This window comes from Saccopteryx leptura, chromosome 1, assembly GCF_036850995.1.
Source record: "Saccopteryx leptura isolate mSacLep1 chromosome 1, mSacLep1_pri_phased_curated, whole genome shotgun sequence".
Taxonomy (NCBI): Eukaryota; Metazoa; Chordata; class Mammalia; order Chiroptera; family Emballonuridae; genus Saccopteryx; species Saccopteryx leptura.
The window spans coordinates 336,056,790-336,073,135 of record NC_089503.1 but is presented as its reverse complement, the minus strand read 5'-3'; the positions used below and the strand labels follow the sequence as shown (position 1 = coordinate 336,073,135).

Genomic DNA, 16,346 nt, shown 5'->3' with positions numbered 1-16,346 from the left:
TTGGAAACAAAGCCTTAACTAAGGGTATCTTTAATAGGTCACTGTCTCTTATGCATCTATTTCTTTTAGAAAGTAAATAATCTTGATATCATTAATCTCTAAAGCATGGGTAAAATAAAAAAGACACAGGTGTATTAAGGACGTGAATCCAGTGTCATGCTCCCCAACTGCCTCTTCCTGATCCTATATGAAGGCAATTCTGCAAATGTATAAGGACTAATGTTTCTGCTCAGAAAGACCTTGCAACGATATCTATTCAAAAGAAATTTAAAGAATGTCTGAGCAATGGAAATAGAAGAATGACCAAAACCTGTTTATTTTCAAAAAGCTCACAGTAAGACATGAAAACAATTACAACACAAACATTGACCAAGTATATACAAATATAGGGACTACCTTAGTCTGCCTTACAGGAGTTGGACAAGACTGAACCTTTAAAGAAGCCTGAAGAACAAGAATTTCAAACGATTAAAGGGAAGGCATTCCAAGCAGAGGTTCCAATAGGGATTTACGCATACAGGTGAGAAGAGCTATTTTATCTGTGGACACTCAGGCAAAGTGGGTAGATGGTGAAGGGGGAAGGACATAGGAGGGGTAGGAGATAAGGCTGGTGAGAAAAGGAAAGATTAAATCATGAACAGCCCCTGAGGCTAAGCAAAACAATTTACTTTGAACTTGATCACAGCTACAGGAAGCTACTGAAAACTTCTCAATTTTAGAAGAGATCTATTCAGGTTTTATTTTATTTATTTATTTATTTATTTATTTTGTATTTTTCTGAAGCTGGAAACGGGGAGAGACAGTCAGACAGACTCCCCCGGGGCGTAGCTCTGTTGAGACCAGAGCCACTCTAGCGCCTGGGGCAGAGGCCAAGGAGCCATCCCCAGCATCCGGGCCATCTTTGCTCCAATGGAGCCTCGGCTGCGGGAGGGGAAGAGAGAGACAGAGAGGAAGGAGGGGGGGGGTGGAGAAGCAGATGGGCGCTTCTCCTGTGTGCCCTGGCCGGGAATTGAACCCGGGACTTCTGCACGCCAGGCCGACGCTCTACCACCGAGCCAACCGGCCTGGCGTTTTATTTTAATAGATCTGGTGGCCATAGTGACTGGTAGAGATATATGTGTGTCTGTGTGTATTGGCGCCCATGCTCAAATACCTGTGTGTATGAGTTTTAAAGTAGGGGGTGGAGTAAAGGAGTAGACTAAAACATCAAAGATAACTCCCACTGGTGCATGACTGCTGTCAATCCCTGGGGATGAGGAATCTTAAAGTGAGGTACAAGTTTGTGGGAGGAAAGAAAACTGATAAATTTGCTGTTTATACCTTGCAGATATTTCTTCGGTCTGTGGGAAATCTGGGTGAAGATGTTAAATCACCATTAAGTTCTATGTATCTACAGCCTAGGAAAAGGAGAGAAGGATCTGAATTGTACGCTAAAGCTTGAGAATGATTAGAATGAAGGTGCACTTGACACCAAGGGCATGGACAGAACTAACTCCTAGGTTTCCGATGGAGACAGTGGCTGCCTTTACTCCAGTCTCACACATATGCAATCACCTACTAAAGATGCCCATCAGCCCCTTCTGAGGAAGGCTGCCACAAGAGGTTCTTTATTATATGTAGTTCTTTGTACTCTGAGACCCTATTACCTTGGCCAGAGCAGACCCCAAAAAAGAATCAGAGAGCTTGATCCAGAGGCAAATATTGATAGGCTAATCAGAGGGCTTACAAGGTGTTCCCACACAGAACTCCGCCCACAACTTCAAGTCCATTCCAGAAAAATCATAAAGAAATAAGTTTTCTCACCTATAAAATGAACAGATTTACTATCCACACACTAGCACACTGGCCTTTAACCCCAGATTATCAGTATTGTCTTAACTTAATTGTCCCAGCCATACCTCTAAGATAACTCCACATGAGATCTCTTACATCATGTAGTGTTTTTAACAACTTCCTTTCATATACACATTACTCTAAAAATATCACAGGACTTAGAATAAAACAAAGGAAACACTTTCACTAAGCCTCTTAAGTCCTTAATTCACCTTCTCCATGAACTCCATATGATCCACAACAATAAAAAAAGTTTTTGTGTGTTTTTTTTTTTATTTCGTTTAGCCTGACCTGTGGTGGCGCAGTGGATAAAGAGTGAACCTGAAATGGTCACCAGTTCAAAACTCTGGGCTTGCCAAGTCAAGCCAAATACGAGAAACAAGTACACAACTACAATTGATGCTTCCTGCTCCTCTACCACCCCCGCCTTTCTCTCTCTCTTTCTCTTCCTCTCCTCGCTCTAAAATCAATAAATAAAATGGTTTTTTTAAATTGTTTAGAATAGTATCACCTTAGAGGAAATGAAACCAAAATGAGGAATTAATTTATTACACAGCTAGAAAAAGTTGCCTGCTGACAATAGGCCATATACTTTAGAAATGTACAAAATTCTGGAGAACATTAAATGCTTATCATAATCTCAGGTATGATAACCTATAAAATTGAGCAAGACCTTCTGACAACAATCTCCATTCCAAACTGTACTGTTACATTTCCATTATCTCTGGACATTTTTCTAAGTACCTCAGGTGTCCTATGGAACTTGTACCAGATGACCAAGGAGTCACCATACACTTTTACTCCCAGTGTTATATAAATCTACCACAATCTAAATAATTTAACCATCCCTCTTTCTCTTTGATCTTCCTTTTCTTCCCGGCTGATATTCTTAAGAGATGGGTTGAAGAAACGAAGTCCTGAACCCACTAAAATTAAATTGTATGAATTATTTCTTGAAGAGCCCACAGCCTTTACTAGATTTTTAAAGGAGTCTAAGCCCCGCCCCCAAATGTTATGGCCCATTCTATATACTTGGTCACCTAGGAACATTTCTTGGCCTGACAATACTCAAGTTAACAAAGCCCTGTTCTATCAATATCTTCAGATTTTCCTGCAGTCTGCATATTCTTAAGTATTAAAAAAAAAATCAAAGATTCGCAATGTCAACTCTTTCCATAAGAATGCCAATTGCTGATTCCTACTGAGAAAATGTTTTGGAAGGAAAAAAAAAGCAGCAGTAAGAATTGGTCCAACCACTGCTGATATTTTAGGATTCTCATTCAGAGAGCTGTACTGTGGAGTGTCTTTCTCCTGACAGATTTATCACGGTACAGAGTACATACCATTTATAGTGATTCATTTCAACCCTGCCTTAAACTGAGAGTGCCGACTGCTTTTCTTGTATCTTTATAATGCACCAGAAAAGAATCTGAACCTAGGATTGTTTGGGCTACTTCTGGAAACTAAGCAGAAGCATTAAATACAGGAAAAGAAGTCTCTATTTGGCGAAAAATCATAGCTCTAAAGCACACGACCCAACTAGTTTTCTTAGCTCTCTGGCTAACCGGTTTAGTACAGAACATTTCCTCTATGTCTGAAATTCTATTTTCCCTAAATGCTGCAAACAGGATATTTAAACTAAATCATCAAATGCGAGTGAGTCAAACAACTAACAAAGCCCGGCGGCGGCGGCGAAGAGAACGACGGTGTTCGGGCGGCAGTGCGGCCAGGGGCTAACGACGACCCACGGACACCTTCCCTACACCTGTTCTGAGGGATGAGTCTGGAGCCCGGCTCCTCGCCACGCAGGCGGGGAAGGGAGAGTCCGGTGCTGCGAGGCGCTGGCCCGTCCCCAGGTTCGGCAGCCGGTGCCCGCCCGGCCGCCCTGCCCCCGCGGCCTGCTCCAGCCCGGCAGGCAGCGGTCTCGCGTAGAGCGCGACACCGGGACTAGAGCCCCGAGCGGCGGCGGACGCGAGGGGACGGCGGTGCCGGGCCCCGGAGCCCAGGGTCTCTGCGGTCCGTCCTGCCAGCCTGCCCACCGCCCCCGCGCCCGCTCACCCGGACTCTTCAGGTTGTAGCGGGTCTCCATGGCGGGCGGCTGGCCCGGCTCGGTCTCCTCTCCACGCCGCCGGTGCCGGGTCTTCGCGCCGCTCGGGCCGATGCGTCCAGGCCTGGGAGCTCCCGGACACCGCCCAGCCCCGGGCCGGACTGCGGGCGGGCGGGGCGCGAGGACGCGGGCGAGGCGCTGGCTGACCGCGGCACCGCCTTCCCCGCTCTGCGCCCCCGTCCCTGTGGGCCGGGCGGGCGCCGGCGCCGGCGGGCGTCGCTGAAGCGAGCGCCGGGCTGGAGGTCAGCTCCGCGATTGGCCGCGGACAAAACCCCGCGGGGCCGCCGCTTGCGTCACCGCCTTCGCCCGGGTTCTGTGAAGTTGCCCTGACGTGGCAGTCTCTTCGTGGCGGCCTGTCAGCGCGGCCGTCGGCCACTTTGCTGCTGCCGCCGCCGGCCCCACGAAGCTCGCCCCGCCGCCGCTAGAGCGAGCGGCGCCCTCGTCTTCCTGTTGCCCGGGCTCCCCGGAGGCAGATCTTCCGCCAGGCCCATCCGGGGACCCCAGGCGCTCGCGGGTTTTAGCGAGGAACGGCGAGGCCGGAAGCGCCCCGACGGGACCCGCTGCGGGGGGTTCCGGAGCCCCGGCCCCGGGCTGTTGGAGGCGGCCCGAGCCCCGCGCAAAGTTCTCCGCAGCCCTCTGCCTGCGCGCGGCCCCGCGGTGTCTGCGAAGTGCTCCGTTTTTTAGATCCAGTAGCTGTTTCCAGTAGCTGTTTGTGATGGAAACAGTTACGTAGGGAATTCCAGTGATAAGGGAATTGGTTGGGGCTTTGGTAACAGGTGTGTGTTTTTTGTTTTGTTTTGCTTTGTTTTTTTAAGATAACGTGCATAGGTGCCAGACACCTTTAAGCATTGTTGGAGATTTTTTTTAAAAAAAAGAATTAAAACCTGTCAAAATATAAAACGAAGGGAATTACATTGAATTTGGGGGAATGCATACAAATATGAAGAGCCTAACTTCAAAGGACGCACTTCGTGGTTCATTGTGGAGCTAGTGGGATGGAGAGAAAGAGGACTGCGGGTTCTGACGGCTTCAAAGAGGAGCGAGGATTTAGGAAATGCGGGAGGGAGGGATCGGGATGTGAGGAGGATGAAGAGGAAGGAAAGAGTTCCAGGTTGGTACGAAGAGAGATTATCAGGTTGTTCAAGTTTTGTTCTGTTATCCAAAGATAAGAAAACTTTGATTTTGAAGGGTAGCATAATATGCTACCTCCAAATGCGCATCTTCGGCACAAGGATTATTTTGAGTTGTTTTGAGAAACAGGGGGCATAGGAGAATCTCTGAAAACAGAAGTTCCGGTTTGTAAGGGAAATTTACATTTGTAAAGGAAATCCCTATTTGTCCTGTCTCCCTCTGTGTATCTGGAAGAGAAATTTGACTCTAAATCACCAGAGAATCTTATGGAGAAGAAGGCCCTGACAAATCTGCAAAACCGACTTTACCCTTCTTACCCGCTTCTCCTGTAACATCTCCGGTGCCCCCAACCCCATCTTTTTTTCTTTCTTTCTTTCTTTTCTGTTTTTAGTGGAAGATGGTACTCTAAGTTGGTGGTTTGGGCCATCTCAGGGAGTTACTTGGTTTTCCTGGGTATCTCTCATATGTACATGTGATATATGTTAATAAATTTGTATTCGTTTTTTCTGTTCAGCCAAGAACTGAGAAGGGTAGAGGGACAGTTTTTTCTCCCTTACATTTTCTGTTGTTAAAATTAAGAACCTAAGTCTAAAATGAATTGGCCTGGCTGAATAGCTCAATTGGCTAGAGCATCCTGTCCATACGCCAAGGTTTCAGGTTTGAACCCAGGTCAGGACACATACAAGAATCAACCCAGGAGCCCTGGCCAGATAGCTTGTTTGGTTAGAGTGTCCCCAAAACCCAAGGTTACAGGGATGATCCTGGGTCAGGGTACATATAGGAACAGACCCATGTTTCTCTCTCTTCCCCTCTCTCTAAAATCAATAAAATAAAATAAAAAATCAATAAATACATTTTTTTAAATCCACCTGAAATGCATAAATAAGTGGAACAACAAATGTCTCTCTCCCTCTCTCAAGCAATAAAAATAGTGAATTGAGTGTTTGGTATCTGAATTGTACCAGCACCCCTTTGTAAAGAGTGAAATTGGAGGTGTGGGGTGAGGCATGGAGGATAGCTAAAATAAAATCAGATGGTATATTTTTAAGCCATTCCATAATATTGTTTTCTGAAAAGTAAACTGATAATCTGAATAGCCAAGATATGCAAGCAAAGCCAAACATACTGTTTCATTCATTCTGTTAGAAAAGAAGCAAGAGGCCTACAATGGAGTCACTTGTGCTATGCCTCATGTCAGCTAGTCAAGACTTCATACCTAACTTAACTAGTTTTAGCCACTCCCAAGAATGTAATTTCAGTTGGTCAGTCTGGAATTTCCTGGTTAGCACTAGTGAAGTTATCCCTAAAGACCCCTATGATTCCCTCAAAGGAGAATGACTTAAGTCTGAAACTACTCACTCATATAACTGAAATGCTCAGTCTCTCTGACTCCATCTTATTCAAGCCTACCTTATTTCCAAGGTGTTCAGGCTAATAGCTCCTGCTAAACATTAGAGGAATTCTGCTTGGGGCTGAGATTTTACAAATATAGCCCCTCCCATTTTTCTTTTTCCCTGACATAAAAGAAGCCTGAACTTTGTGGTTTCTTAAAGTGGACTTCAGGACCAGAATCTCTGTTTTCTCTAATGCCAGGCAACTTTTCAATCAATAAATCTTTTCTTACTTCAAACTCTGACATTTTGAGTTTTGGCATTTTGAGCACTGGGCACACACACTCTGGATTGGTAATCATCTTTGCTAGAAATTTCCTTTTTCCCAACACCTTTCTGTCTATAAAAACCTTCCCTTTTCTACAGCTCAGGGATCTCCTTTCTATTTGCCATTTAAAATGCAGTAGGTTCATGAATCATTGAATATGCCAATTTTTTTTTTTTATATATGTAATGTTCTTTCTTTTTTTTTTTTTTAAAGATTTTATTTATTCAATTTTCAGAGAGGAGAGAGAGAGAGAGAGAGAAAGGGAGGAGCAGGAAGCATCAACTCCCATATGTGCCTTGACCAGGCAAGCCCAGGGTATCAAACAGGCGACCTCAGCATTCCAGGTTGAAGCTTTATCCCACTGCACCACCACCGGTCAGGCGAATATGCCAATTTGATCATTAAATTTACTCAGGTGAATCTTGTTTTTTTAAATAATTCTTTGTGTTGAATCTTCAAATTGTTTAACTCTTGACACTCTCTCTGTACCACAGCCCTGCAAAAGCCCATGGTTTGTTCATTAGGCTTCACAATAGAGAGTTGTGAAGCAAGTACTGTGTTCCCATCTAATAGCTGAGGAAACATTGGTAGAAGCACTAGGAAGCCTTTGCTTATTCAGCCTTTAGATCCATTAGTCAAACTCTGGATACAATAGCCCTTTGGAGCTCTCCTTTCTTCCTTTCCATAGAAAGGGGAATGTTTTGCCTTTCTTTTAGACTTTAACCACCACCTACTTTGCTCCTTGGTCAGGCTGTTTCACAAAGGTTCTTAAGGTTTCATTCACATTTTCAAGGCTACTTACCTAGAAAATGGAAGAACACTGATTGAAGAAGTCCAGGACTTCTCACTCTAAAATCTGGATTGTTTTTGCTGTGCTAAAAGGGAATCTGGCCATCTGTGCCACACAAGACCTTTTTTACCCCCATTTGAAAACAGGGATATGAAGCCTGACCTGTGGTGGCATAGTGGATAAAGCGTTGACCTGGAACACTGAGGTCCCAGGTTCGAAACCCTGGGCTTGCCTGATCAAGGCAAGCATATGGAAGCAACTACTATGAATTGATGCTTCCCACTTCTCCCCCGTCATTCTCTCTGTCTCTCTCTCTAAAAAAAAACAGAAAGATAGAAAACAAGGCCCTAGCCGGTGGCTCAGAGTATCGGCCCAGCATACTGACGTCCTGGGTTTGATTCTCGGTCAGGGCATGCAGGAGAAGTGAGTATCTGTTTCTCTTCCCCACTGTCTCTCCCTTCTCTCCCTCTTCCTCTCCTGCAGCCAGTGATCCAAGAACATTAGCCTCAGGCACTAAAAATAGCTCAGTTGACTTGAGCATTGGCCCTAGACGGGGTTGCCAGGTGGATCCGCCAGGGTACATGCAGGAGTTTGCCTCACTATCTCCCCTCCTCTTACCTAAAAAACAAACAAACTAAAAAAAAAACAGGGGTATGTTTCTCAGAGCCTCAGAGCTATTCTTGGACCACACACTTTATTTTTTCTTCATCATTGAAAACTTTTCTTATTTTTTAAATGATATTTTTTCTTGATCACAAAGTAATACATGATTGTTATTCAGTATTTGGAATATAAACAAAAATATAAATCTCCCACAATCTACCTGCCCAGAAATGCCATTATGAACATTTTACAGTATTTTCCTTGAGCCTTTATTTATAAATCACAGATATTTGAACAGAGTTAAAATTTCATTGTATATCTTTTTTTATACTAAAAATATCTGCCATCAGCTAACTGGCATAACCCTAGAAAGAGGCTTAAGCTAAAAGGAAACAAAGCCAGGGCTTATAAAGGCTCCTTCTCCATCTGGCCCTCTTTATGGAAGTGAATAAAGAATTCTAGTTAGATTAATTGGGATTGGTTGAGTTTAACACACAAACAAAGGATACTGGTTGGCAAAATAGGATGGCTCCTTTCAAAGTAAAGAATATAGATGATCTGTTTGTTATGGTGAGGAAAAGATAAAGTTGAGGCATGGCTGAGTTCAAAAGTTTAAGGAGAGCCCCGGCCAGGTAGCTGAGTTGGTTGGAGCATCCACCCCGATAGGCCAAGGTTATGGGTTCCATCCCAGGTCAGGGCTCATACAAGAGTCAACCAATGAATGCATAAATAAGTGGAACGAGTCGATGTTTCTCTCATGTGCACACTCTCTCTAAAATCAATAAATAAGATTTTTTCAAAAAAAAATCCTGTTATGTTAAAAAAACATATGTTTCAGGAGAGCTCTTCCTGCCATCCTGAAGCCTGTGGAGGCCTGCATGGAACAGGGCTTCTACAATGACAAATATATATGGAAGGTTGTGGTTCAAGGCCATTTTTGCTGGCTATAAGCAGGGTCTCTGGAACCAGAGGGAGCACACTGCTCTTTGTAAAATTGAAGGTGTTTTATCCTCAAGATGAAAATGAATTCTATCTGAGCAAAAGATGGGCTTGTATGTACAAAGCAAAGAATAGCACAGTGACTCCTGGTGGCAAACTGAACAAAACCAGAGTCATCTGGGGAAAGGTAACTTACACTAACTACTGGAAACAGTGGCTAGTTCCTGTCAAATTCCAGAGCAACCTTCCTGCTGAGGGCATTGAACACAGAATCCATGTAACTGCTGTAACTGTGTAATAAGGATTTAAACTTGTTGAAGTGTAAATAGAGTGAGGTAAAAATAAATTTATGGAAAAACATGCTGGGTGGAACGTGTATATGACAAACTTTTTCTTGGCCTCCTGGCTCCATTTGTTTCCCCTGACATCAATGACTCCACCCTGGCAATCTCTGTTCACACTGATTACTTGTTTTGCAGGTAGCAGTGTGTATGGCCTGTAGTCACAGCCATCGTGGCCAGGCACTTGCAGGTTCTCATTAGATTCGGACAGACGGTAAAGAAACTGCAGAGCCAAAAACTGGTGAGCCATTCCTTTATTCTAACCTCGCAACTGGTTAGCAAGTAAAACACACACAGGGCACCAAAACCCAGTCACACGTTCTCCGGTTCCACACCAGGAGAATCTTTTCTGGTTTTCCCTAGAATCAAAGGCCCCCCACTAGTCTTAGCAGAGCTCACAAAACCCCTCACCCCTCTGGTTCCCATCTGTATACCTTCTCCCTTCTCATCTCTGCACAAAACTGGCTTCCCTCTTCCTCCAGCAACATTAGCATAACAATGGCCCTCCCCAAGCAGGAAGTAATTAGCAGTTTCACCTCGCAGCGCCATTCACGTGGGCAGCGGCCATTTTTAACAGTAAAAGTGAGCGAACTCTGAAAATACAGATTTTACAAACTTATTTGCCCAACACAGTGCTATGATCACTTAAACTGATACCATGAATTGACTAGTTTTACATCAGTGTCTTCCTAGTGTGTAATTTAAAACAAGAAACAGTTTGGAAAGCCATAGATGAACTTTATTGTAAATGTTTTATTAATTCCTTTGAATATTTAATAGTTTTTTTTTTCATTAAAAAACAAACAAACCCAGCCATAGTTTTTTCTATTGTTTTTTCCCCCCAGGATTTCCCCTTTAGTGGGTTAAGAAAAGTGGACTGATTTTTCCATAGGGTTGTAGCTGGTATTGTTAATCCAAATTCGGAGGGACCCGAAATATGGAAGACAGGAACAAGGTCCATCGTTTACACATTAAAGCTTTATTATCTAGCTTGGTTAAGCGGTGGGAACTCTGACAGAAATCTGACGGAGAGCGCGCTGGCCCTTTGTTCTACTTAGTTTTTATAGTTTTGTAAGTGGGAAGTACAGAAGCAAAAATTGCAATTAGGAGCCCCTTACCACTATTGGTTATAGTCATATGTCCTTTAACATGATAGGACCACGTTCAATTTGCAAACCATACATCATTTTGGAGAAAACAAAATTTACAAGTCAACACAATGGTAGAAAGATATCTCTTTACATATTAAAAGGCCTTCCTATATTTTCTAGTGTTCATCCGCCATCTCTCTGTCCAGAGTCAGACGTATTAACCACATGCATTTACATAAGAGAAGTAGTTTCCATGGGGACAAATGCCCGCAAATGGCTCATAGTTATAAGAAAAGGTTTATTTTGGCTTTTCCCTTCCTGCACCTGGCTAGCCATTCACTCCTTTCCCCACAGGTGTGGTGGAATGTCAGGGAATCTATGCTTTCCTTCCCTTTTCATTTATAATACAATGGCAAGAACCATCCTGGTTATGCCAATCACACAGTACAGAGACTATTCTCACAATTTCTCTGCACACCTTAACCCAAATTAATAAAATGTTCTCCAAGCCTCCTAAAATATTAATATTAATTCTGTAGCCTTTTGGTACTTTACAACATCTGCAGGTGAAATGGCTCAGTGGCTCCTCATTATTAAGGTTAGATATTGGTTATTATCAGTGACATGAGTTTAAACTCTGGCTTCCTTAACAAAAATGCCCGACAGGAAGTTCTTTGTTTGTGAGGAGCCACTGCGCCACTTCAGCCGCAGGTGTTTGTTGTAAAGTACCAAAAGCTGCAGAATTATTATTAATATTTTAAGAGGCTTGAAGAACATTTTATTAATTTGGGTTAAGGTGTGCAGAGAAATTGTGAGAATAGTCTCTGTACTGTGTGATTGGCATAACCAGGATGGCCCTTGGCATTGTATTGTAAATGTAAAGGGAAGGAAAACATGGATTCCCAGACATTCCACCACACCTGTGGGGAAAGGGGTGAATGGCTAGCCAGGTGCAGGAAGAGAAAAGCCAAAATAAACCTTTTCTTATAGTAATGAGCCATTTGTGGGCATTTGTCCCCACAGAAACTACCTCTCCTATGTGAATGCATGTGGTTAATGTGTGTGACTCTGGACAGAGATGGCAGATAAACATTAGAGAATATAGGAATACCTTTTAATATGTAAAGAGACATCTTTCTACCATTGTGTTGACTTGTAAATTTTGTTTTCTCCAAAATGATGTATGGCTTGCAAATTGAACATGGTCCTATCATGTTAAAGGACATAGGACTATAACCAATAGTGGTAAAAGGCACCTAATTGCAATTTTTGCTTCTATACTTCCCACTTGCAAAACTATAAAAACTAGGTAGAACAAAGGGCCAGTGCGCTCTCCCTCAGATTTCTGTTGGAGTTGCCACCGCTTGGCCAAGCTAGACAATAAAGCTTTGGTGTGTAATCGACGGACTTTGTTCGCGTCTTCAATGTTTCGGGTCCCTCCGGATTAGGCTTAACAGTTTGGTGTGCCCCACCTTACTGCTTTGCAGGTCTAATAGCTAGGATTTTGTCTACCATCTATCTGGTGGCCAGCCAAGAGCTCCTGTAGAGAATATAACTTCATTTTTTTCTTTCTCAGTTTGATGTTCAAGATACGTCTTAACCGCCCATTCCATTTGAACACTTTTCTAAAACTGTATTCCAGGAGAAAATATTATTGAGAACTATCAAAAGTAAGTATATTTGAAACCCAGCAGAGTACTTATGCCATATTTCCCCATGTATAAGACGCACCCATGTATAAGATGCACCTTAATTTTGGGACCCAAAATTTGAAAAAAAAATGTATTACGTAAAGTTATTGAACTCAAGTTTTATTCATCATAAAATTCATTCAACTCTTCATCACTGTCTAAACTCCCATCCATTAGCTTGTTCTCAACTGTGTCTGATGACGAATCACTGTCTTCATATATTGCCTTGTCCTCAGTTCCATCTATGGCATTTGAAATGCTGCACTTCTACAACCACTGTATAAGATGCACCCAGTTTTTAGACACCAAATTTTTTGGAAAAGGGTGAGTCTTATATAATATTTTCAAGAACACTGGTTGACTTGGTTTAACTCCTGCTGTAGTGGCTTTAAACCCACAGTAGTAACCTGCAGGACCACATTTGTACACCTGAGGGGCCTTGTTCATCTCAGACCAATTAAAATCATACAACCACAAGTCCTCATTTCAGCATTCTGTGTGTAGACCTAAGAAAAACTGGCAATTCTTTTACACAGCGTGTCCACAGGAGTCTCATGGTCATACTTGTATGTCCAACTAGCTGCCTTATAGCGTGCTCTCTCTACCTGAGGTGTGTCATCAGCTGCTATTTCTGTCATCATATGGCCAATGTTTTTAGTTGTCTTGAATAAGTGGTCACTGTGCTGGAACCCAATAATTTCTTTTGTGTGACAATTACTGTACATTTTTTCCCTCTGACAGCTGATGAATTAAGGCTACCTTGGTTAATAGCCTTAAAAGCATATTGTACTTGGTAGAGCCGGACCTCCGATGAAAAACTGGCAATATAGCGGTCAAAACCAGTGCTGGAACCACGGGACATGTTGGTGCACCCATTCCTGCAAGAATGGTCTCTGGGCCTCACAGCTCCCACATCAGGCCCACAAGCACTTCGTCGTTGCAGCAGAAGCTCATTTTAAGGTGTTCCGCATTAATAACACTGGGGAACAAAATTTTTGTTGAATCCACAAAAATGCTTGTTCTTACCTAATTCAAGTGTGCTGATCTCAAATCTGACATCAGTTTTTCTCTGTAAGCTACAGTTCTTTTGCAATTCAAGATTTTAGGTTTTCATCTTATTGTAAAATTTTCAACATTTAGTTTAGCATAATAAAGGAGAATGTCTTCTTGGGCATCATCTTTGTAAAAATATAATAATTTATATAATGCAGTAAATACACTAATACACTAAAAGACATGATTGCATCAGAATTTGTCTACAATTTTGAAATAGAACATATTAAAACACTTATTTTAATCATAAAATTTGCACAAAACTTATTTAAATTCTATTCAGGCAAAAATTGGTGTTTGTAGCTCTTGTGTTTGTGTACTTGTTCAGGACAATCTCGTTTGATGTTCCATCAGTAGTCTGCTCATTACTAACAGCTCCAAGATTTTCGGGAAACTTATCAAGGTGACTGTTCAGGAAGTGAATCTTAATGCTCATGTTACATCCAATGTGGCGGAAAGCCAACAGCATCCTTTGAACCAGAAGTTTATAGTTTTTCTGCTTTTTTGTTGCCAAGGAAGTTCTATGTAACTGCCACAAAAGACTGCCATGCTGCTTTCTCCTCCTTATTCATCTTCCTGGCAAATTCTTTGTCATGTATGAGGGTTCGAATTTGAGGTCCATCGAATACACCTGCTTTTATCTTCTCAAAAGACAAGGCAAGAAAAGCAGAAATAATATGTTGAAAGCATTCAGTTTCTCTATTCAAAGCCTGGACAAACTGCTTCATTAAGCCAAATTTGATATGAAGTGGGGGAAAAATGATCCTGTCTCAATTAACTACAGGGTCATTCACAATATCTTGCATCCCTACTTCCAGAGCTTCACGTTTCAGCCACTCCTTCTGTGTCCAGTGTTTCTCCCGAGCTTGGATGTCCCACAGACACAGAAAGCAAGAATACTTCGTGAAACTCTGTTGTCCTAGCAGGAAATTTACCATTTTAAGATCCATACAAATGATCCAGTTATGCTCCTCATACTTCAGTAAGTCGAGGACAATTTTTATGTCATTATAATCTTCTCGCAGATGAGTTAAATAACCAATTGGAACCGCTGCATAAACATTACCGTTGTGTAGGAGAACACAGTTCAGACTCCTTTTAGAGCTATCAAGAAATAGCCGCCATTCTGTTAGACTGTAAGTGGTAACATCTAGCTGGCTGAGAAGACTACTGATATCATGACAGTAAACAAAGTGTTTGTCTTCAGGGAAAAAAAGTCCACAAAAATTTGTTCACGCTTCCTGAAATGACTGACCGGTGAAGTACATTCTTTTCTTGAAGCGTGGAGGCTAATAACCCAGCTGCTTTCTTTGATAGGCCCAAACCTTACTAAGTCATTCAATTCAGGTTGGCTAAACTGCTGAGGGGTTAATGACTACTTGGCATCAGAAGAAGACCCTTCAGATTCTACAACCATTTCCTCATGCATCTTATCAAAATACACTTGATCACCATGTTCACTTTCTTCGTCCTTAGAAGAAATAAAACCATTGAAACCTGGAACTGGGAGTGTCTCAGAGTGTGGGATAGGTCGTATTGCTGAAGGAATATTAGGATGATCATATGCTGTTTTCTCTTGCTGATGCCCTTTGTATGGATCAGACAGAAATAACAGTCACTGCTGTGGTCCTTAGGTTCACATCAAACCATGGGAATACCAGAAGGCATTCCTTTGCGTTTTCCTTCTGTCCAGTCACGAAGTATTTCCTCACAATTATGACACACAGTATGAAGAGCCCAATTCTTGTCTTGATCGCCAAGGGGAACTTGGAAATAGGCAATATATGCATGTGTCACAAATGATGAAATATTGCACCTTTGACGTTGAAGTGTGTAACAGCCACTTATATAACAGAAGGTGTCAGGACTATTATTACATTTATGCCTACTCGAAGAAGCCATGATTCAATCTTAAAACAAAATAAAAGGGTGTTTTTATCAGATAATAATTTTTTACATTTAAAAACAACTACAATTATGTACAAGTGATGTTTGTAAAACATTAATTGCCTTGTGGTTATGTTCAATCCAAGAGTCGTTGCCCTTTAACTCCAATTTAAAAACCAATGCATGCCATTAACATTAACAAAAAGAAATTAAAATTGCATTAAAAACTAGAGCATGCACCAAAAAAAGGGATTTCAGATTTGGAATCAGCGATGCAGAAACATATAGAAAAAGTTCTAAAACCTCATGCAACAGAAAATGAAAAAAAAATTGTTCCCCAGTGTAAGCAAAGCAGCATTTAGTAAATGCAGTTGTAAATAGTTGTTTACAACATTATTGAAATCATTTTTACTGTGGCTTTCTTAAAGCCTGTCTTTTCTTGGGGACCCAACTTGCTACCATAGCTTTGACTTATCTGACACCTCCCCCCCAAATTACATCTGTTCTTATTAGGGATGAGGAACAAGAAACCTATTCTGTGTATTGGGCTTTTGCTTTATTTGCATGGATTACAGTTTTTTGTTTTTCTCATAACAAAGGTGTTATTTCTTACTCCTTAGTTCTGATGAGCTGATGAGTTTGACAAAAGGTATTTCATTCTCTAAATTTAGCTCTGAAGGAAACACCTGCAACTAAAATGAAACTGGATCATTCATCGGTGAAAGACTAGGTCCTTCGTGATGTGCCAGCAGCTGGCTCTGACCCAGCTGTGGATTCTGAGTCCTCTCCTAACAGCTCGTCTGGGCACTGTCCCTGTGCCACTCTCTTTATGCCTTTTCTTGTGTCTTCGTATCCTGTCACCCCAATGTGTCATCCTCTGGACCCTTTTTGTCCATTTACTGATTAATGAAACTGAGTCACCTACAAACTAGCCTGAATAGCGCAGAACGGCTCCCCACCTTCAAAGCAGTGTTAGTTCCTATTCATTGGAAAGAAAAATGCAAAATGACAGAAAAACTGTGAGTTCAGTACTTTTAAACAAATTTGTATTTTATGTACCACTATAGCATCCACAACTTCCAAAAAAAATAGTCATAGATATGTGAGATATTCTTCAGTCTACAGAGAATGCTCAGTGCACACAAGAATTACAGAACTTCATAGTCATTCTGCAGCCACAGGGCATCCCAGCAATATTATTAATGTCTTTAAGATAAACAG

At 42.1% G+C, this 16,346-nt stretch overlaps 1 protein-coding gene and 1 pseudogene across 3 annotated transcripts in view; both read right to left on the bottom strand.

Moving 5' to 3' along the window:
- The window catches only part of UBE2J1 (ubiquitin conjugating enzyme E2 J1), a 30,590-nt gene extending 26,054 nt beyond the window's left edge, over positions 1 to 4,536 (bottom strand). Inside the window, exon 1 of one of the 3 annotated variants that reach the window (XM_066358887.1) lies at positions 3,892 to 4,536. Coding sequence is in view for 2 of the 3 variants with exons in the window: in XM_066358886.1 (XP_066214983.1) it covers positions 3,892 to 3,922 (31 nt within the window). In the remaining variant the exon portion in view is untranslated. The remainder of the gene's footprint in view (positions 1 to 3,891) is intronic. The other 2 variants (XM_066358886.1, XM_066358888.1) reach the window with 2 other exon arrangements.
- On the bottom strand, positions 4,184 to 13,047 carry LOC136388425 (proteasome subunit alpha type-6 pseudogene; annotated as a pseudogene).
- Positions 13,048 to 16,346: the final 3,299 nt, after the last annotated feature.